This window comes from Trachinotus anak, unplaced genomic scaffold (genome assembly GCF_046630095.1).
Source record: "Trachinotus anak isolate AG129_WGS33_773 ecotype Australia unplaced genomic scaffold, CSIRO_AGI_Tana_v1 ptg000024l, whole genome shotgun sequence".
In the NCBI taxonomy this organism is placed as follows: Eukaryota; Metazoa; Chordata; class Actinopteri; order Carangiformes; family Carangidae; genus Trachinotus; species Trachinotus anak.
In genome coordinates, this window is record NW_027273875.1 from 5,757,403 (window position 1) to 5,780,473 (window position 23,071).

General features: G+C 41.5%; 2 protein-coding genes across 3 annotated transcripts; one reads left to right on the plus strand and one right to left on the minus strand.

Moving 5' to 3' along the window:
• The first annotated feature begins 2,354 nt into the window (after nt 1–2,354).
• LOC139607811 (V-set and immunoglobulin domain-containing protein 10-like 2) lies at nt 2,355–14,699 on the plus strand. The gene is made up of 12 exons (XM_071461033.1): nt 2,355–2,561; nt 3,361–3,714; nt 5,119–5,394; nt 5,839–6,114; nt 7,044–7,331; nt 7,428–7,685; nt 7,775–8,065; nt 8,714–9,067; nt 10,161–10,283; nt 10,380–10,404; nt 10,514–10,614; nt 14,323–14,699. The coding sequence occupies exons 1-12, from the start codon at nt 2,492–2,494 to the stop codon at nt 14,460–14,462; spliced, it is 2,556 nt and encodes an 851-aa protein (XP_071317134.1). The 5' UTR covers nt 2,355–2,491; the 3' UTR covers nt 14,463–14,699.
• A 248-nt stretch (nt 14,700–14,947) lies between these two features.
• On the minus strand, nt 14,948–20,970 carry chek1 (checkpoint kinase 1). 2 transcript variants are annotated; one of them, XM_071461035.1, is made up of 15 exons: nt 20,789–20,970; nt 20,652–20,675; nt 20,481–20,546; nt 19,945–20,059; nt 19,627–19,735; nt 18,758–18,822; nt 18,606–18,675; nt 18,329–18,517; nt 17,971–18,075; nt 17,805–17,888; nt 17,618–17,702; nt 17,361–17,529; nt 17,009–17,140; nt 16,725–16,826; nt 14,948–15,409 (listed from the first exon to the last, which is right to left on the minus strand). In XM_071461035.1, exons 3-15 carry the CDS (start codon nt 20,543–20,545, stop codon nt 15,314–15,316), a joined length of 1,386 nt encoding a protein of 461 aa, XP_071317136.1. In that variant the 5' UTR covers nt 20,546; nt 20,652–20,675; nt 20,789–20,970; the 3' UTR covers nt 14,948–15,313. The 2 variants fall into 2 exon arrangements, with proteins under 2 accessions (XP_071317136.1, XP_071317135.1); XM_071461034.1 differs by lacking the exon at nt 20,652–20,675 and having other exon boundaries at nt 20,789–20,969.
• Nucleotides 20,971–23,071: the final 2,101 nt, after the last annotated feature.

A 23,071-nucleotide genomic window follows, 5' to 3' on the forward strand; every position in this document is an offset into this window, starting at 1 on the left:
GGAAAAAAACGTAACAAACTCGGGAAATACTAAACAAAAGCCCCCAAATTAACCAAAATCCTCTACTCCCTCCCCTCTCTCCTCGCTGACCACTTCGTACTGCCTAACAAGTTAAATGGCATCAGCTGAACTCCTGAGGCTGCAGTCTCATGTGTGCACTCCATGAACCACGCCCCCGGAAGTAGACGTCAAGGAGAGAGTAGAGTTCAAAATAAAAGCATAACATAACAAAAACAGCAGGCTGGCAAAGTGAGCAACTAGCTGGTGAATGTAGTGCAGCATTTAGGTGCTAAACAGCCAGATATTTTTCTTAGCAGTTGGTGGAGACTAAAACAGAGTTAAAAAAAAAAAGAGTGAATACTGGACTTCCATTCACCAAATACGACTCCAAATGAATGATAATGTTGCTGAGTAATTGCTGGATATGTAATTAGGCAAATGAATGCTAATAAGTTTGGTTTGCCACAACAACTTTATAAGTAGATGATCTGTCAGTCTTGTGTTTACAGTTTGTTTCTGGTGTCTCAAGTGGTCAAAAAAAATCAGTTAGTGCAGGCTTAAAATGAAGTTATATTACACTGGCTGGCAGTAATTTTACATTTCCATCACTCCCAGGCAGCCCTTGGTGTCCCAGCTCCTCGTGCAAACTAGTAGTTACGAATACACTACATCCAGCTCTCATGAGGCACTCAATGACCTTTCCAGCCTTAATGTTCAGCTTTAGCTTCAACAGCAGCTCCGCATGGCTGAGCCTTCCTCATTCATTTTTCTTTCTTATCAGTGCTGTCTTCCCACTGCAGGCTTTGAAGGGGTCTCTGGCGGACCTATAAAGTTGTTGGTTATTGTTGTCTGCCCTTTTTCCCCCAGTGTCTTGCTTTCACTGACTGCTTGCCTTTTTGTTCATGAAACCAACTGGATTTACCATGCCCCTCTCATGTCTGATAATGAGGTCAACAAAACTCCAGCTGGTGTCATTTTACTTGAGGCTCAGAAGAGACTGTGTCACTGCCTGACACAGCGCTCTATTCACATGGCCCTGCTTTCCAGGGAGACAACTTTTAAGAGTCATTCATGATTTGCAATGTGCTACCATGTGCTATTAAGGTCACACATGAAACAATTTAGTGTAAAATACATCTCAAGTCTTTTCAGATATTTACAATCTGAATAGAAAGCAGAATATTGATTCTACACATAGCATGCTATGGTTTTAAAGTTAACAAAATTAGAATAAAAAGCACTTTCATGTTCCATTCCAGTGTGATAAACAACTGAAGATACTGATCATCATACACCATCATATTTGATGGTATTATTATAATTTTTCTTTCGGCAATTTCACTTCATTCTTGTGTTATTTTTATATGGATATAGACGAAAGACTATGGCCCTCAGTCTTTATCGCTGCCAAGTGAGGAAAACTGATCTCTGCCCTGCATTCATTCATGACAGACATCTCACATTACATACTCATGGTCCCACTCCTCTCTGCCTCCATTATAAACACGTAAACAAACCCATCGCTCATGTGAAGAATCTTTAAAAACGCTGAATAACTGTCCCAGAGACCAGATGATGTGTAAGTGCAGGATGGGCATCTCGTTAACTGGACACTGTGCGGCTTTACATCTTCAAATTGGTTGCCTGCAGAGTGTCAAGGTCGCAGCATGTTGTGAGGAAACACAGAGCATCACTGTGAGATGCCAGATTTCCAAATCTATTTTAATCCTAATCCCATCAGTAGAGTTTACTCTGCTCTCTGGTCCTCACATGACCTCTGAAATTAAAATCTGGAGCCTTTAATTTTTATAAAATTACTATAAATTACTATTATAAAAATAATTAAATAAAAACTGTCTTTGCTGAGCTCATCTTCCAAATCAGCTTGAAAAGCTTATGGTTTGTGTAGCATGAAAGTTTTTTTTGTCCTTAAGATAGCACTGAAACAACTAGCAACATGTTGATTACAGCAAAACCTTCACAAGATTTATAAGATGCTTAATTTGAAGTTTTAAGTCCTGTGTGGAGGAATGTTCACATTAAGACCCTGGATATCACCTATTAGTTAATGTGCAGATGTGTGTGCGTGTGTGTGTGTCTGTGTCTGTGTCTGTGTGTGTGTGTGTGGAAAGCTAACCTGTCCACTCATGCATCTGTCTTGTAAAATGCATGAGCTCAGTATCACCGTGTTATTCTAACCCTGCATGGGAAAGAAAGAGGGATAGAGGGATATAGAGAAAGAAAAAACACATGAATAATTGAGCCCAAATCAGTTTAGTGACCCTCCGGCCCTTCCTACTCTCAGTCTAATGAAGTCAGTGCTTGCAACTGGATTCTCTAAAAAACTTCTGGAGCCGAGAGAGGGAAAGACGTGACCTCAGGCATCTGAGGGAAACCAGTTTTTGAGGTGCAGAAGGTTTTTACCTTTCAATCATCTCTGCTACATTTTTCAGAGTAAAGAGGTTGTTGGACTCAGGATCATCATGATACCATGGTGGCCCAACTGCTAGGGCTGGCCTTTCTCTTCCTACGAATCAGTCTTGTCACCTTTACAACTTATGGTAAGGGTTTTCTATTGGATTCATTTCAACGTTTCTGAGTGACAGTTTAAAAGGAGATTTCTATATAACATGATTTGAATGGCTGAAGAATATATCTAGATAAATTACGAGGTCCGCCAGCAGGACTGGGCAAAAATTATTAATCTATTGACTTTCAGTGGAATCTGTTGTAATTCTGTTGTACATGTTTAAATCTTTAAGTGTAGCATGACAGATACTTGATACTGGAGGCTGAAAACAATATTCGAAACTGTAGTTTCATAACAATACATTAATATTCTTATATATATGTATATAAACAAAAAATCTCTAAACAAAAAAGCTCTAATTCTGAGTAAATTATAATGACGAACTGAAAGTTTTTTGTTTTAAATGTGAGGAGTTGTTTCTGATGTACATTACATCAGAGACAATGGACCACAGTCCAAATATATTTTATATATGATTTTGCACACTTTTCTTCACTTGGATACTTATAGATTGAAACACATTTATTTAATATTGTGAATTTTATTTCAACCATATCACTCTAACTACTGACCCTTTGGTGTGTGAGGGGGTAACAGAGAAAGAGAACAGCTAAGAAAGCAGAAGATGGTTGATAAAGTTAATGTGTCTGGAAAAAAAATCGAGTGATCTGTTTTGGAATCCCTTATTAAACTATTAGAGTGTGTCTGAAACTTACGGTGTAATCAATCCTGTAATTGAACACGGGCAGGGCAAATGACACCACCATCTCCTTTTCCTTAACACACACACTTCTGGGTGCTTGTCTGTGTGTATCCTCTCCCTCCTCCAGCGGTGCAGATCAATCACAACGGGGAGGTGGTATACAAGGACACCAGTGTGTATGGGGTGGTGGGCAAAGCGGTGATCCTGGAGTGCGGCACCACCTTACCTGATATGTACATATGGAGCTTCACCAAGCCCGGCACTGAAGCTATAAAAGCTGTGGTGTATGATTTGGGGCAAGGACCAAGGATTCAGAAGCTGGCCGAGACACTCGGACAGCTGACGGTCATTTCAAACAGTGCAGCTGTGAGCATCGAGAAACTGCCTCTGGCTGCACAGGGCCTGTTCACCTGCCAGGCCTTCTATGACATAGAACAGGAGCCCAAAGTCTACTACTACTATGTGCACCTCACTGTCCGAGGTAAGATTTCACTTCGTCAGGCAGGGGTGTAGCTAGGATGGAGCCACAGGAGGGGACACAACTTTTCATTTTCACCCAAACACAACCACTGTTATTCCATCTTTGATTTAAACTGATACTTCACATTTGGGGCCAACACCTATATCCATTGCAACCAAAAGTACATGTAGACAATTCATTATACACACAAAATAATCGAAAAATACAACTCTGACAGTGTTAGAAAGAACACAAAGTCACCACAAAGTCACATACTATGTAAAAAAAAAAAAAAAAAAGTCCACACATGGGTAAGTGCATTTATCACTCTGTACACAAGGTAAACTGACTGTTTCTTGCATTGCAGGAGTGCACAGGTCATAAAACCTAAAACGCTGTCCCGAAGGCATGAGGTTGAAAATTATAGGATTTTGTTTGTTTGTTTGTTTTGAGGATTTGTTCAGTATTAAGCTGAATTAAGGTTCTTTGTGTTTGGCCAATAATTTAGAGGATGAGGTTACCAACACCTTGCACTCAGTTATTATCCCTTCGACAGAGGGATGTAACCAAGTAAAGCAATGAAAAAGTTCACCCACTTTCCATAAAACAGGAATAAAATATTCTTAACATTCAAAGAAGTTTTGTTACGTTGGCAGTACAGACGTTGCTGAGACTCACTCTGCATAAGGCTGGACATATGTCCTTATAACTGGGGGTGTTTTGTGACATTTGTTTATGTTGCGCAAGTTCAACTGTGGAGAAAACTGTGGGAAAACATAGCACTGTGCCAAAAAATCTGTACATTAGCAATTAGCTCCACGATAATCCCACCTTTGCAACAACTTGGGAAAGTTCTCGTAGCAAAAATTCCCTTTAAGACCCATCTGTGTGAACCTTTTACTGGGCTGAACATATTGTCACTTCCATCCAATGACAGAGTAGAGACAGATCCGGCCCTGGTGCAACACAACTGCTACACTGCAGGAAGGTCTTCTTAATGAAACTGCTCAACACTGTGGGAAACAGGCTTGCCAAGACTTTGACGAGACAATCAATTCCAATCACACGTCTGTACATTAAATATGAAGCTGCATAGAAGAGACAGTTAGTGTAGCTTTCCAGTTTGTCTGCAAAAAAAAAAACAGCATCCCTGTTTAATCACTGATTTGAGCTTGTTGGCCACAACTACGACCCTGAGTCACAAAACAAGAGCAACATTAAGTCAAAGAGTGAAATAATCTTGGACAGACAAAAACTTCTGGCCCCTCTCCCAGCTTGGGGCTGTGGGTTGTCCTTACCTCTACAGGCTGCAGGTGAAAAGGTAACATGAACTGTCTGGATACATGCCTGTCGTGAACACTGTGCATCTGCTTTAGAGACATAATAAACATACCTTCATGTTGTCTGACTTTGTCTTAAATGTAGTTCCGGTCAGTAAGCCTTACCTCCTGATGAGTGATGCATCTCCGGTGGAAGGATCTACAATGTGGATGCGCTGCAATCTGGAAAATGGGACTGGGCCAATTCAGTATGTGTGGCAGCATGAGACCCGGAGCGGCAACATGTCAGTCTTTGCACAGGGCAACACTAGTATGATCAACGTGACCGACGTCAACCGCAACCACACCGGCTGGTACCGCTGTGTGGCCAGCAACGCTGTCAACAGCGAGTCCTCGAACCGGTTATGGCTGGACACCATCTGTGAGTATTTCTGGGTGATTTGGGGTAAGATCTTTGGTTTTTCCAACAAAGTATGTACTTTCTGTACAAAGTAAAGGTCTTTTTAAGACATTGCAAGTGTTTGAGATTTGTTATGAGTCAAGTTGACTTATGAGTTTATTTTTCATGTTTTTCAAAGATTTTGTTAAATGTTGCTAAAATAAGCCCTTAAATGTCAAGATGTTAGAAGAAAAAGACATTAAAGCACAAAAGTCATTGCTCATTTGTATCTCAAATCATTACTTATTATTATTAAATCATTACTTAAATTCACCAGATGGCTACAAACACAACTCCAAATGATGAATTGTTGCAATGTTGAAATTAACTTTAGCTCTCAAGAGACTAACATGAGGTTGCTCACCTGTGTATGTAACATGTCCATGTCCATCATGACTTGAGTGTGTTCATATCCTTTGTTGTCAGTTGGCCCGGACATTCCTCAGATAGATGTGACTCCATACAGTATGACAGAGCGGGGATATTCAGCCCTGGAGAGAGAGACTGTTTCTTTACTCTGTCAAGCCCAGTCCAACCCGGCCAGTCAGTACGTCTGGTTCTACAACAACTCCCAGGTCTACACCGGGCCGCAGTTCACCATCACCAAGATCCTCCGCATGCACACTGGCGACTATGCCTGCTTGGCACAGAACACCTACCTCAACACCCGCTCCAAAAAGACCATCAGCCTGACTGTCTACTGTGAGTGTGATCTCTGACCTCTGACCCTGGACGATACCATCAGTCCTACTCCTCTGCTGACCTCTCAGTCTTAACCTGTGTTCTTCTGCCTTGGTACTGCAAATGGCAAGGATATGTGATTAAATCGTTCATTTTTTCCATTTAAAGTACAAGACCAAGAGAACACAGATCATTTCATCTATATTAACGATGAATACGATCATTTCCCTTTCAAATGCACCTCTCCTGTTGTCAGTATTACCCAGAAAACTCCTTCGCTTTCTCTGTTTTTCTATTTTAAACGTTCTTCCTCTGTTTAGTGCATCAATTCTCATAATTCAAGCTCTGCATACCCACTAAGACTTCAAAACACTCCCCAAAAGCTTGCAAATTCACTCACACACCTACACACCAGCACATGTACAGCAGAGTGTGGAAGTGCTGCAGACCTATTCTCCTGTTCGGGCCGTCTGAGAAGTTGATGGGACTCTCTGGCAGGTACCTCGCTGTGATGTCACAGCCATGGCAAGTGTTGGTTGGCTAGACAGCCAGTACTTGTCATTTCTCTCCCCTCTCCTGTTTGGTTGTGCTGAGTTTCTGCTGTTCTGCCAGTCACTCAGATCATGTATTTCATCTAAAACAATACATCATCCAAGAGAGATAGAAAGCATTGCTTCTTTTATATGTATATTTCATATTAGAAACAACAGGCTCTGTTGTACTGACTTGACATTTGCCTGTGTTACCCAGCTTTATCATGAGAAATGGCTGCAAGTAATAAGATATCTAATGAGCATAGTCTTCTTCTATAGTTCTGGTAAGATGATTCATACCAAAAATCCTAAATACCTAAATTCTAGCCCCACAAGTACTTTCTTTGGCTCTGATGACCTCACATAACCCCCACCTTGCACACCACTGCCTCGTTATGCTGTATCTTATTCCCACAGACCCACCCGATGGCTCCCCCTCCTGTTCTGTGCAGCCGGCTCTGAATCACACCTCTCTGAGACTGCTCTGCTCCTGGCCTGGTGGATTCCCCTCTGCCTCCCTCAACTGGTCTGGAGACCTGAAACAAGTGGGACAAGACGAGGCCGACGCAGGGCAGCAAACAAATCCACTGAGCAACACTGCCATCTTGCTGCCGTCTGAAAGCCTGACTTCCAACAACAGCTTGTTTACATGCATTGGTTCCCACCCTGCACTCAAACAGTCAACTGAGTGCAACACACGCACATGTGAGAATAACAGAGGGATAGACACAGATCTGGGTTTGAATGCTCACTGTTCTACAAACCTCTCACACATCACTTCAATCTCTGCTCCTCCACCAGATGTTCCCCCTGCACAGCCAGTGTGTTTTGCCTATGTGACTAACAACCAGCAGTATCTGATGCTGTCCTGCTCCTGGGATGGAGGGGCCCCAAAAGCCTTGGTGTGGTGGGATGGCCCAGGGGGCCAGGGCAAAGGCGGGCAAGAAAACTCCAACATCCTGATCCTTCGCTATGGCACTGCTCGTAGCGGGATGCCCTACACCTGCCATGCTAAACATCCACTTCTGGTCCAAACCAAGACCTGCAGGCTCACACTCGGTCAGTGCACATTGCCAGAAACACCTTACAACAAATCCCAGACATGGTTTGTTTATTAATTCATTTATATATTCACTTGTCACCTGTAGAGGCCCCTGTGCTGCTGACACAGCGCAGAGTTGTGTCTGTATATGAGGGGAGTGATGTCCAGCTCACCTGTAACCTGAGAGCCAACTATCTTCCCGTCAGTGAAATCACTTGGTTCAACAATCAGGGTGTGGACGTCCAAGACACCTCGAAGTACACGCTGCTGCGAACATCTGCATGGGCCAATCTGACTGTGAGAGACACGGATGAGAGTCAAGACAGTGGCGAGTACAGGTGCACCACCTCCAACGCAGTGGGAGGAACTGAAATCAATGTCACTTTAGTGGTCAAGAGTAAGAAATTGTTCCTTTTCTTTAAAAGATATATATATATATATATATCTGTTGTCGTCCTGCCAGAGTTTTTTGAAAGAGTAGTTTGACATTACTCTAATCACTTTCTTGCAGAGAATTAGTCAGAAAGTTGGGGAGGACTGATACCACTCTGATGTTTGTATAATAAATATGTAGCTTTAGCCAGCAGCTGATTAGCTTAGCCTAGCATAAAGACTATAAATGATGGACAAAAGGTTGACTGACATTCAAAATCTAAATGTAAAAATGGCAAGTTGTGGTTTATGAAGGTACATTTATCAGTCTATTTATTGTCCTGGAGCAGTGACTTCATAACATCTTGTAAGGCAACAGTGGCGCCACTGCCCCAACTTTGATGTTTGAAAGTTTGGTAATGAATTTGATAATGAAACAAATACTAGACAAATAAAAAATTTGTCCTGATAGAGGTGATAGACTAAACATTAGGGGATAACCAAAGTAATTACAGTTCAATTTTTTGTTTTATTTAATTTTAATTTATTTTATTTTATATAGCACCAAATTGCAAAAGAAGTTATCTCAAGGCACTTTTCAAAAACCTGAGGTGAACGTGCATATCTGTAGAAGTGCATATTTCCATTTAGCAGTGTTTTTGCTCCTCATCAGGGCACCCCATGCCACCAAATGTGACCCTGACCCAAGTGATGTACAACAGCCGACAACGTAACGAGGTGGAGCTGGAGTGGCAGGTACAGAGTGAGGAACAAGGAGGTTGGACAGGTTTCATCCTGGAGCACAGATTGGTGTCAGAGAGACCAGGAAGGAGAGGCAGCAGCAATGATTCAAAAGAGGAGACAGAGGAGAGGATTGGTCCGCCAGTCTGGTACCGCAACATCATCCAGGACCCAGAAGTCAGGAGTCATACAGTAGGGAGACTGACACCGACCGTTACCTACCAGTTCCGCATCACACCCGTCAACCACCGCACCATCGGACACCCTTCTGCAGCAAAGACTCCAGGTATAGTGTGTAAACAAAATGAGGAAAGTGAAGTCAGACTTTCGGCAGAGAACTAAACAAAGACAGGGGCTTGAGTTAGGGATGTCTTAAACAAGGCGGCCGGTGAGTTAGGTGACTATTTAAACATTGCTGATGCTGGTATCTTGCTCTGATTGCTGTTACAGTGACTTTGATGACAGTCTAACATTTTTGTTTTTCTTTTTGTGTTATCCACTTAGGTGAAAGACTCATACACAAACAACAAAAAAACACATGCAGACAATTACACACATCTCACCGCTTCACACCTCTCCCAGTCACTTCCTCTTTACCTCCTTCCTTACCTTTCCTCAAACTGGTCCTGTGTGCCTCTTCTGAAAGTAAATTCTTTGTGTTAATTGTACCATGTGTAGTCAAACCAAACCAAGGTGTTTAGGGTGTAGAAAGGCTTGTAGATCAGGCGTCAGGGTAGAACAGGCCAGTGGTTTTCAACCCTTGTATTGTCGATGTATGAGGGATATGGTTTACTTTAAAGTGAGCCTGTGTAACTTTTGCTGGACAGCAGTCACTGTAGCTAAAATTGACAATTATGGGATAAAATGGATGCTAAAACAGTGTAGCAGCACCGCAAGAAAATTAGTCATACGTCAGTGACCTGACTCAGTAATGCGAGTTAAACAATATCTGCCTAAAATTAGCTAACTTTAGCCACCATAAGCTACTGGTCATACCAGACCAAGTAAGGTAGTGACATCAAAACCACTGTGTGTAGAAAAGTGAACAAGGGTGGGTTTATTTGCTTACAAATTCATCTTTTATTTGTAAGAGGAAAAAAGTGTCCTTCTTTTAAAGTTACATAGTCTTACTTTAACTTCATGATTTTTGTCAGCCAAACTTTTTAAGAAACAGACTTTCTCACATTTCTTGTACTCTGGCTCTATCAGCGAGCGCAACACATTTTCATTACTCTGTGAATTTGGTGCATGCCGTGACACAACAAGACAGACTTGGGTTGAGAGCCACTTGAGAGACATGAAACATGATGGAGGAAAAAAAGGTGTCTGTTACATCAGAGGTGAACTGTTTTGCAAAGTGTAACTGTGATGTGTTGCAGCGGAACCACGCTACAACATGTACCCTGCTGTGATCGGAGCAGCTATAGGCGGGATGCTCTTTGCAGCCATCATCACAGCGCTGCTGCTCGTGTACATAATCCGCAACCGCAACAACAATCCTCGTGAGTCCTGCACACAAACACCAACATCCTAATGACTTCTAGAAGGAAGCATTTTCCCCATTTTGGGGCATTAATGTTTTGTGTTTTTCCCCACAGGACTACATGACATGCTGTTTGGCATGTGAGTATCTGTATACCTGTCTATATACTGTATAGCACAAACAAAGAAAATTAGCAGTGCGTAATGATGTGCACAAGTAATTAAGTGTTTCTCCTTATGGTGTGTCCAGGCAGCACAGCCAGTCGAGGGAAAACATCAACTTCCCAGAGGACGAAGTGGTAGGAGGGCCAGAGGGAGGAATCGAGGAGCTTGGTGGCTCATCCAGCCCAGGCAAGATGAACCCACATCAAACATACATTTACATAAATGTCAGGGTTTCCACATTTTGGCGTCTTTGAGTTACTTTCTCCCCTCATCCCCCTACTGGTGTTTAGCCCGCTGGCTGCTGTCAGTTAAACACTGACAAGCTCCTCAAGCTGGCTGAGACAAAAAGGAGAATTTCTGAAATTTCCCCTAAGACCTCCCATCTGCTTTTTCCTTCTAATACATTTAGAATTCCACTGGCATGATTTTTGATGGGTGAGTTAATGTGATTTCAGTTGGACTCAAAGAGCTCAAAACTAAAATACTTAACTTCAGTTGAAAACTAACGCTACTGTTGTAGATTACTTAAGGTAACGTGTTACAAACTCCACAGACACAATTCTGCCTTTTTTCTGCTTCATTCCAAAACGTATGCATACGGAGCCCTCCCTGCCCCAGTCAACAGTCACACAAGCATTATTTAGCCTGCCTGTCCAGAGATGCATCCTATATGCTTTATTTGTTTTATTTTTGTGCCTCACTCTGGTTTACTACTAACTGAGATTCATGAGGATCTTTTCCCTATTGAAACAGGATGCAGCTCAGGTTAGAGGTCAAAGAACGGTCACAGGACGCTGCTTAGGAGAGTGGTCATAGAATGGTCACACAACTACAAGCATGTAATGGTCATTGAAGTACATTTCTCCCTCGTGATTCTCTGCAACACATATTAACATTAATCAGCATACAGAATATACTGTAATTCCCTTCATTCCCCCCACGCCCTTCATTAATTTTATTAATCATCTTCCAATAGCGTTTGCTGTTTTTTTGCTAACATATTCTGAGCAAGCTCGGGGGGTTTACTTCATTTTTACACTTCTGGATTTAGGTGTTTTTCTCCTTTATAGGGAGTCTACTCTTACAGTGACTTGATTCACCGCAGAGAATTGTCTTGCTTCCCGACTTTTCCATCTGTATATCTGACAACAGGAAGACACACCCACCCCAAGGAGAACCACTATTAAAATCACAACTACCAGCGGGCCCCAAGGTCCCAGGTTCTCTTCCAGCCAGCTGGTAAAACTATTACCAGCAGATTTTGATGGATTAAGAGAATTGGCAAGCCTCTTCATTTCTTCTATATGATTTTGGATTTTAGCCGAGTTGTCTGGGATCAGGGTAACACATGCGCTCTTACACCATAATCTTACTCGTGGTATTGCCATTTTATTCCACCACAAATGTAAGGTTGGAGGTTAGTTGTAAGGTTAGTTTCCCTGCCAATGTTTGCTTGATGTCTCAACACAGTGTAAATGTTTGCTCAAGTATTTCAAAACCTCCTGAGTTCTTTATTTGATATCTGCCCTGCTTACGAGAGAAAGATATTTGGGGGGAACTTACGGGAATGGTAACCTATTCCCTTGCAATGCCTCAAACAGAGAGCAACAGTGTGTGTCCCAATGTTTATATTCTATCCAGGGATCAGAGTTTTCAAGGAATTGGTTCTTGTTCCTAGTTTGTGATGCTCATGGAATTACGTCCATCTCTTCCTTTTGTAACTGTGTCTATGCCTGTAGGAGTAATATGTGGTTTCTTCTCACTCCTCCTTATGCAGGATGTGATAATTTCCCCCTCTTCTGTCAGCTGAGTTGGAATAATCAGTGGGTTTTTAACCTCCAGTTAAGATCACTCTTGTTGGAGCAGCTTGCGCTTGTCTGCTTCACTGTTGCAGGCAGCCTATGCCTGTTGCTGTCCTCACTCGTCTAAGCCTTTGCTCTGCACACCCGCAGAGTCCTCCTGTCCTTCTCGCCTTTGCGTGTCCCACTCCTCAGGGCTCCGCCTGGATTTTCTCCACTTCCTTCTTTTGCAGTCCTTCACTACCTCCCAGTCTCCTGGCCTCAGGGAGTGTAGCGGTCCCTGTAGTGGAGGGTGGTAGCGCTGCTTTAACCTGCGTGTGGACAGACTTAAGAGAGTGGGAGAGGTTTATGCAATAATTAAGCAGTTTTAATCAAACTCCTCCCCCCTTATGGACTGCCTTTCCCCTGGGCCGCCCATGCCTGTATGTATGGACTAGATTCTCTTAGTTATTTACAACATGTGGGACAGTATCACCTCTCAGGTTCCTTGGGACGGTGGGGTTTACAAGTAATTGCATAGTTTGTAGGTGTAAATACATTTTTGTAAACCTATAAAATAAATCTGCAGCAGAGATGAAGCTAACGGATGCGTGTTCCCTCTGAGTGGATTCTGCTTGTGATTGGACTGTCATCGCCCAATCAGATTCAGGTGTAAAAACAAGGTCAAAATTAATTCTTGTGTCTTCAGTGTCACACACACTGTGGGAATTTTGAGGTTTGAGGAACTTTGAGGGCTGAGTTTTAAATGCCGTTTTCTGCTTTGTATCTGTATCTTCCTCAGTGTCTTTGTGTTACCTAACCACTGATATCACTTGTTCACTTTTTATTGTTTTTATTGTGAATTTCTCATGCAGATTTATTTTACATGTTTAAAAAGGTTGATTTACAAATACAAACTTTGGAATTATTTGTTAACATTATGTTTTCTGTTTGTCCGTCCGTCCCACTTTCATGAACGTGATATCTCATTCACGCTTTGAGGGAATTTCATCAAAACTGGCACAAACATTCACTTGGACACAAGGATGAACTGATTAGATTTTGGTGGTCAAAGGTCAATGTCACTTTGACACATAAAACACATTTTTTGCAGTAACTCAAGAATTCATACGCTAATGATGGCACAATTTCACAAAAATGTTTTATAAGAAAATGATGAAGTGATGACATTTTATATCCAAACAGTTAAAGGTCAACTTCACTGTGACAGACTGTTCTGCAAAGACAGTTATTGCCGTAAATCAATGCTGTAACTCAGGAAGGCGAGGTAGGAACCATGTTTCCTGCAGCTTGACAGGCAGGCAGAGGCATGCAACCACAAGGCCGAAGGCAAATTCTAGTTCCTTCTGTTCTCTCTCTTTCTACCAAACATTTCTTTAAGGTTTCCAGCTGATTTAAACTGAAACTACCATTTACTGGAAAACACAGTTTTCCCATAAATTGTTCACATAACGTCCCGACATTTGTCACACATTATTGTAGCACATCCATCATATTCATATTCATATACTCACCTTATTTTGAGTTCCTTTACCCCTTTGGGATGTTGTATCGATGGCTCAGGCGCCTGTGGGAGAGGCTCGGAGCAGAACCACAGGTCACCACACTTACACTGATGATGGGGACGGGAGCAGCCTTAGCTGAGACCACGTTGTTTCGCTCAGTTCTTTGTGTCACTTTGACTGAGCGGATGTGCTCGGTCAGCCAATAGACACACTGCTGCACTGTTTGGGGGGGGGAACAAATGTTTTCTAACTCGTTTGCGTGAAATCTCGTCATCATCACACGTGGACATAATCTTAGCTTCCTCCTTCCCCTGCTCCTCCTGCGGGGAGGGGAGATGCCAACCAATCAGCCTGAATATAGCCACGACATGGTCATGAGAGGAGGCAAAACAGAGACAACTTGGGAGTGTGCCTCTGCAGAAACTTACTCATATGTGTTCATTAATAAAACTTGATTTCACTATTTTCAGGAATTTGAAGTCTTGTGGAAGCTGCTGATTTTATGAGGGGTTTGTTTCAATCTTCAGAAGACTTAAAAGTCTTATCACTGGTCCACCATGATGCTGAACCTTGATGCTCGTCTCTTCCAGGTCCAGCCATGGCTTTGCCCCGGGCGGCTTCACCCCTCACCACCTCACCCATGAGTGCCACCACCAGCCAAGCCCCTTCCCCCGCAGATGATAATGAGCCTGTCAGCGTCACCATCACCGTCAAGGCCACAGGCTCATAATCACTAACCGCATTCCTTCAGTTGTGACTTGACCAGGGATTCACACTTTTTTTAGACAGTGAGTTTGCACATTCATTACCATGTGTGTAGTCTGTGATCTCAACTCCACTATAAGAACATTTGCAAGGTGTACACATTTATCTTTCACTGTAAAACTTAGTCATACCATTATATGAAGCATGAACATAAGGGCTCAACTCATTTCTACATTAAATTATATGTATGTATGTGTACTGCTCAGGCAACAGCAGTGGTTTTTTCTTAAACAAGGAAAACTTTTTGGCTTTTGCAGGCTTCCTACAGGGCTTGAAATGCTTTTACTGTCTCCTTATCTAACAATTTCACACAGACTTTTATATGAACATGGATACTGGCAAAATCTGGGCTCATCATATATCTAACCCTGAAATTCCCTCTTTTTGTTTGTCAGTGGTCATCCTCATCGTGTGCATTTATCACGAAACCTTTAGGTTGCAATGTTGTCCTTTTAATAATTTATTCCTGACTTCGGACTGTATCATGTCAAACATAATCAGAACAATCAGTCTCCTATCAAAGGTTCAGATCTTCAGTTCTGATGCTAACACTAAACCAAACATTATTACTCCTTTAACAAGTGAGAACTGGCTGAAATGACCTGGGTTTTCAAAAGATGTCCTCTCTCCTGATACTGAACATTTCACTTCTTCTCACATGATAGAAGTACATGAAAACAAGAACCAGAACGCACGTACAGAGAACAACAGAACACATTTAAAATATCAGTAGAACAGCTAAATATATACAGCTTTTCTCTCCAATGTCCCTGGCAGTTTGTTTGTAGACACCAGAGACCGTGAGGCTGAGGCTGCTCATGTGATGGGGAGTAAAACCTTCTGAGTGCTGATGATGTCACCTAGCTTCTGTTTTATCTTCACAAAGAGACGTTTAAACTCCAGACCGTCACCCTGGAAAGACACAGAGAGACACATGTCAAAATGTCTTCTACGCTAACATGCTCTCATGCAATGGCCAAATGTAATCTCACATGAACTTATTAGGGGGTGGCCTTTCAGTTCTGGCACATTCTGTCCTCAAAGTAAAACTTAGTCATATTGACTAAAGACTATATCTTCAAAGGCTACGTCCACACAAGACTACATTTTAATTTTACAACAGCGTTTTAAAACGAAAACAATCTCCATCAAGACATCCGTTTAGCTCTGGAATAATCTCAGTCTATGCTAACATACCTGAAAACGCATATCACATGACCATTCATGCACACGGGGCATGCACGTGCCAGTGTCAACAAGAAGGAGATTTTCTACTCTGCAATTGGTTAGATGCAGAAATACTACAAACGGAGAACAGCCAAGGGTTAGGGTTAACCCTAACCCAGCATTTGCTACTCATGTTGCATTCACCACTGGCAGCTGTGACTGAAGAGACCCAATCAGTGGGTAAATGTGAGTATCCGCTTCATCGTTTCCAATAGTCTCAGTTTAAAAGGCCTGAAAACTCAGCAGTAAACGTAACAAAAGCGATGTGTTTTAAAATTGAAACTATTTAGTGTGGATGCAGCCAAACTCTATAATTGTGAATCAATCTAAGACAACTGTGCCCACCCCATCAGCCCCACATTACTCTGAGTTCAGGAGTTATAAGAGGTGTCTTTTGTCTTGATTTCTAAGCTGCGGCTTCTAAGCATATTAATGTTGATTTGCAACAGACATCAGGGATAATGACATCCTGTAGAAATGTGCACCGTGCTGAATCTAAAAAAATATGTGTTTCATGTCCGTGTGTTTAAATTTGACCGAGTAATGACTCTGAGAAGAAAAACAATTGGGTGATACGTGTTTTAAAGGAGTTTCATCGCCTCCATGAGCTGTGTCACAGCCACGGTTAGAAATTCTCCTCCTTAAGGTTAATCCAGCTGAAAGCTGTAAACTATTTTCTATCTAGATTTGCACAAGGCTTATAAGGAAAAAATGCATATTGACCTCAGATGACATGAGGTGGGGCTGTATTGGATATTAGCTAAAAGAACACATACTGGTACATCCCTGCAGTGCATTTGTTTTGTTGGTGTTAGGTAACATTTCACTAAAATCCTGTTGCTTCTCACAAACGCCATTATTTTCTTTTTTGTGGTTTAGTAACAAAATTTACAAACTGTCACAGGTGTCTCAGTGGTGGTTACACTATTATCTCAACTTTAATGCAGTAATGGATAATTCATGTTAGAAACATTACACACTTTGAAATGCTAAAACTGACCTTAGACAGTCTGAAGTCCAGCAGCACTCTCTGATTCATCTCTAGCAAATGGACTTTGAAGATGAGTTTGTTATTGCGCTTGTCCAGTGTGCTCACCGTCACCTAAAGGGCAGAGAGTGTTTCATTACAGTAGAGTGCATTGTGGTCTGTAGCAGAAGGCTTGTGTGTTGCCAGCTGAAACAGGTAGGTGTGATGCAGGTGGAGTTTTCTTTGCTCATCAGTGTCAAAGAATGCATTTAACCTCTGTAAATATTTGAATCACCTATACTTGATTAAAGATGTACCTGTTTGGCGCAGGTGAGCTTGAAGCCAAGTGCCAAGCTGTCGCAGGCGTCTTTTAGGGCAGCTAATGACGCATCGGCATTTACAGCGGTGAAGAAACGTGTCATTCTCCGCACTAATCTCTGCCACGGCGACTGCGCAAACAGAATAAGAAGAAGTGGTTAAGACATGAAAACTGACAGTGTTATAATTTATATTAATTTGCTTGATTTTGACATATTTAAATGGAGATCAGGAGAAATGCATGACAGGACAAAGGCACAAAAATGATTGCTTCCACAGCTCGTGCTGTTGAACAATCACACATGTATTATAAAACATAAAACAAAAATCAATGCAGAGTAAGTGACTTACCTGGCTGGCTCCCGGTGTGCCCAGTAGTTGACTACCCAGCAACATGTGCTCCGGCTTGGTCGGCTGGGAGAAGCTGACTTGACCGTCAGTCTGACTGATTAACAACATGGCTTCCCAGCCGCCTGCTGCAAGATCAGGCTGAGAGCTGGAAAACTGCATCCTGTCGTCACTACAGTGGGAGGGATGTGGTGTTAAGATTACAGGCACAAAAAGAAATGCATCTTTGAGTTCAAATTAGAAAGACAGGAAGCTCTGACCTGTTGGCCCGGGATTTGAGTACCACATCTGCTCGAAGAAGTTTGTTTCCTCCTGAGCCCAGAGAACCTGGTGGCTGTTTTACACCTGCAATGAAGTACAGACAGAAATCAGCCCAGTGAACATTGAACTTAGTTGAACCGATGTGATTTGTTGACATGATTCTGTTATACCGATACTGAGACTTGCCTTGAGTAAACCAGCGGTCTTTCTGTATGTCTGTGATGGTGATGCGTGCATCTGAACTGGCCAGCAGTAATTTAGACAACAAACCTGAAGAGAGAAGTCGAATGTGTATTAAATACAATTTAAAAAAAAAAAAAGTAGTATTAAACTTATATAATTTGAAACTTACTGAGAGGAGTTGGTTGTATTTTCTTCCAAGGAGGTAGATAGGTTTTCTTTTGAATCCAATCTGAATACTCTTGACAGCTCTCAGTGGGCTGGTCCCATGGTAACTCTGACAAAGAAGCAACACAAAGACAGTCACAACAAGTTTCCACACATCTGCTGCAGGGAGACAATGCTGCAGCAAGAGAAGGCACAAAGAGAAGAAACGGAAAGGTGACGTATGAATGAAGAAAGTCACATCTCCGACAGACTTTGTAAAAATCTATAACCTTCACACCACCACGGCTATTGTAATGTACTGAACCACTGAAGTGTGTTTTATGTCGTGTCTACCTTTGTTAACAGAGACTATGTGATCTTACCTCCAGCCAGCATGGCAGTGAGGACTATCCCACAAGCCCATATATCTGCAGGCTGAGCTTTGTACTCTGTTTGGCTGAGAAGCTCCGGAGCCACATATGGAAGCGTACCACAGAGTCGACTCAGAGGACGTTCTCGTCCTTTGAAACGAAACATGGTGGCCAGGCCAAAATCTGTCAGCTTCAGGTTATCTAAGGGTAAAGAACAGCAACAGGCTGAGGTTATAATAAATACAAGACATATTCCTTCAACACATCGATACACATTGTATTTCCTCACCTTTGTCATCCAGCAAAATATTCTCCGGCTTTATGTCTCTGTGGGTGATGCCAACACTGTGGAGGTACTCCTGCAAAAGTGTGACTGAAATTTTAATAACAGCACAAATTGGTGCAGGAGATCACATCAACACCTAGATTTGTTTCACTCACCACAGCTGCTATTAGCTGCTGGAAAAATCTGTGAGCGTCTTTCTCTGTCATCCCCACATCGGGCTCTAAATCGAAAGCAAGAAAACATTTCAATAACCACCAACCAAACAGCATTTTTCAAGAGCTGCTAACAGAACAGGCTGATATCAGACTTTAATTATGTGCCTATGGATCGAAATTGGACTTAAAATGGTTGCAAATGTGTGATCTAGCATCCACTTACTGCCTGTTTTCCAAGCGGAAGTCCTAGCAGTAGCTTATTGAAACCACATACTAACACTTACAGGCAACTGAACAGTGTCTATAGTTGTTAAATGTATGTGTTCTAATCGAGGGGTGGAAAGCTCTTTGTCTATTCAGACAAATGTCTCTCCCACTTATTATTTTATACCTATTATACAAGAATCCACCGGGAGCCCAGATGTCCCATCAGCACTTAAACAAATGCAGCCTGATCCGTGCACACACATTTAATAATCTGTAAATAAACTCTGAGGAATGTCAGAAATATTTTAAGACATTTGTATACACTGGAAACAAAAGATGAAGTTAAAAATATGCATACATAAAATATTATGCTTGTATATAAATATTTATTCTGCATCTGATGTTTATTCAGGGTGTGTTCAAATTGCATGGCAAAAATAAATATACTGATAGATAGAATGAGCTGTGGGTGAGGTAAATCACAGTTAAGATTTTGGATGATCTGAAACTGAATACTTGTGAGTCTTGGCACTGCAGTTGTAATTGTTAAGACTGAATGATGAAGTTGTATTTTGGTGACTTTGGTCTAACATAACTAGACTTTTGGTCACACCCTCCAGGAAAGCAGTCCTGTGTTGGCCACCTGCAGTCGACTCACTCACCAATTCGGTCGAACAGCTCTCCACCGGTGCAGTACTCCAGGAAGAGGTACACAGTTGGCCCCTCCTTCCGATGGCCAAAAAACCGTACAATGTTGGGGTGATTGAGCATCTACCAAACAAGTCGTAAATGTTGTAGTGTAAGTGCACACATCACGATTCGCATAAATAAAATGTTCTAAGCCACCGTTTTTGATTAAATAAGTTTTAAAAATTAAATCAACCCAGTTACTACACATTATACTTGTATATATACTCTTGTATGTACACATATACGTTTCAGCCAATAAACACTGACTAAATTGAACACGGCTGACCAACCTTATGGACGCAGACCTCCTTCTTGACATTTTCAGCACACTCTTTAGCCTGAGAGGTATCGATCACCTTCACTGCAACCGCCTCCTCTGTCTGCCTGTTCACCAGCAGCCTCACTCTGAGGTGACACACATTCGATCACAGAGGACGAGATGAAAATGAGCAGCTGAATAAAGTTATTCTTGTATCAAATGGGGAAGTAAGAACTTTTTTTTTTTTTTCTCAGAGAAAATCAATAGTTTAAAGGAAAGTTTCATGTGAGGGGAAACAAATGAGTGTCGGTGGTCAGCAGCAGACTTTGTTAACTGATGAAACCAAGCAGTCAATTTTAATATCATTATTATTACTATTATCATTATTATTATCATTGAAACTGAAAGTTTTCTTTGCTGGTTTAAGAAAAAGTCCTGTAGAGAGCAGGCTGCAGAAATAACCTGCTCTAATGTCTTCATTTTTTTCAATTAGCTCTATTACGTGGAGGTGCACTGCTATGGAGTAAATACATGGTGTGAATGACAGTGTTATAAGAGGACTCATACTCTCCGTAGGCTCCTTCTCCCAGTGTCTGAACAAGGTCCCAGTCCTGCACAAAAGGCACCGCCATGCTAAAAACAGAAGCACACACACACAAATACGTTTGCTAGGCTAATATTTACTCATACCCACTACTTCACTTCATGCAGAGCAGTGTCTGCTCATTGAATATGTACCATTTTAGCTGTCAGGCCGCTGTCCTGCAATGAAGCAACGCTGTCAAATGTCATAAACTCACGATACAGTCAACCAAACAAAAACCAGGAGGTGCAAACTAACTTGTTGTTGACTCGCAGTTCAGTAAGCATCTTACCTGCACAGACTTCCTCAGGAAGCAGGGTTTTACAAACTTACTCGCCAAGATTAGATCGACTTTTTCATGTGTTTCAGGCAGCGGCTGCAGTGCTTTACACAAATTTGGCGCGTTGTTTTTTTGTTTTTTTTTTCCTTCCCAGGGGTAACTTCCGGCATATTCGTCACTTCCGCTTCTTCCTCTTCTTCTTTGAGGTTTTATCGGCAGCTGCCATTCTTAGTACTGCTGTACTGCCATCTTCTGGAGTCAGTTCACCCCTGCAGTGTCAAAGTACTAGTTTAAGAGTAAAAAAAGATTTTCCCTTCAATAAGACACATTTATCAAGCGACTAACTCTGAAGATTTTTTTTTTTATTTTTTTAGTTTTTGTTCATTTTGTTTGTGTGAAATATTAAAAAATGTAAAACTTTAAGCTCAATTAAAACAAACCAAATTCTGCTACAAGACACTGCTGTTGGCGGACGAGCTACGTTAGAGAAATGATATAATAAAGAGAATTTAGTATCACACTGTGTGTGGTGCAGACACTGAGGAGGCCTTGAAAGTGATAACAAAATAAATTAATACCCGATTTATACTTGCTGTGTGTTTGCACCTGTGATAAATGCAATTTTTTAAAAAAGAAAAAGCAAAAATACGTTTGAATACAATTAATAGACTGAAACCACTCTATTGTTAATTACACTGCCTCAGCTAATTATCTCTTCTTCTTATTCTTCTTATTCTTATCAGACAGAAAAGGTGAGCTCGGCTCTGTTAACGCACTCATTTAGAATCTACTCCTAACCAACTTCAGAGACCTCTGGAGCTCTCTTAAATCTAAAAGCATTTTTAAGTCAAACGAAGTTTCATAAATAGATTGAGAGGGGAGTAAAAGTGAAGAATTTTAAACTTTTATCTCTTTTTTTATCTTTTACTTTTTACATTTAGCAGGCCCTGTTCTCTTCAGGGAGGTAAGCAGACTTGGTCCTGGTCCTGTTAACATTTCCCTCTGATATATATTTCCTGCCAGCGTTGGAAGAAGTACCCTGAGCTGAACACTACAATTTCTGGTATCTGACTTTGTTCACAAGGACTGTTTAGATGCTTCCCTATAATGTGAAATGTGCTGTTCAGATTACTGTGTTTTTAATGTGGTCATTGTTACCTCCTGTTTTCTATTTCCTCCCCTGTTTCTCACAATTTACACTACATTACATTTTCCTGCTTAAACAGGCCTTACAGACTATATAATTACATGCCACAAAATGTTGGATGAAACAAATACTGACAATTTTGCGTGACGCCTTACTAATAGTATGGTTCTTCCAGAGGGAGACGCTAGAGGAGAACCCATGAGGCCAAAACGTTTATGGCATTGGAGGCATGAATGTGTCTCTTTCATAGGAATCAGCCTCGATTAGATTTTGTGTACAGTTGATATTTTGGGCAGAAAGCAGGTAAATGCAAGTGTAAAGAATGTTTTTTTCTTTAGAAGGTGATTGTACTCTGAAAATGAGTGTTCAACTCCACAATACGAACTGTAACAGACAAATCAATCTGTTTTGAAATGAGAACTACTTAATTTTCACTGTATTCCCTTTATACCACCTGGAAAACCCACATTTAACACATGTAATTCAGAAAGTTTATTAAAGGAAATAACATCTTTGCATTAGTACATTGACAAATCTGTATTATCTGGTCTTGATCATTTGTGAAGAAGAAGCCCAACTCTGCCTTAACTCTGTGCCTGGAGCAGTCCCTGGCTTGTAAATAGAAAACCCAGAAGAATAAGAATATCCACCTTCTGTCAGCATCTGAATTACAGCCACTCGCTCACAGCAAACATAAGGACCGTCTACCCCCAAACACACATACTCAACACCACTCCCAATCAGTGGAGGCTATGGTTAAGGTGATACAGGTGTACCATGTTATAGCAAAGTCAAATTAAATGACTACAAAGGAATGCAAGATGTTCACAAAAATGACACCAAACGCCACAAGCAGACGCCAAAAACAACCACAAAGAGATTCAAAATGACCACAAACACTGACACAAACTAAAAGAGACACAAAGCAACAATAAAAAAGTTTGTACGTTTTCCTGTGCTGACCTCTTAGTTTTAAGACAGATTTATTTTTCACTGACTAACCCCGCACAGCACTGTCAGAATGAGTCTTTCACAAGTGTAATGGATCATAGACAGTATTAGCACACGTGCTGAATGATTAACTGGACAAATTAAAGAGAAACAAGTCGATCAAATGTCAGAGAGAGCTACAGTTCAAGCAGTCTGCG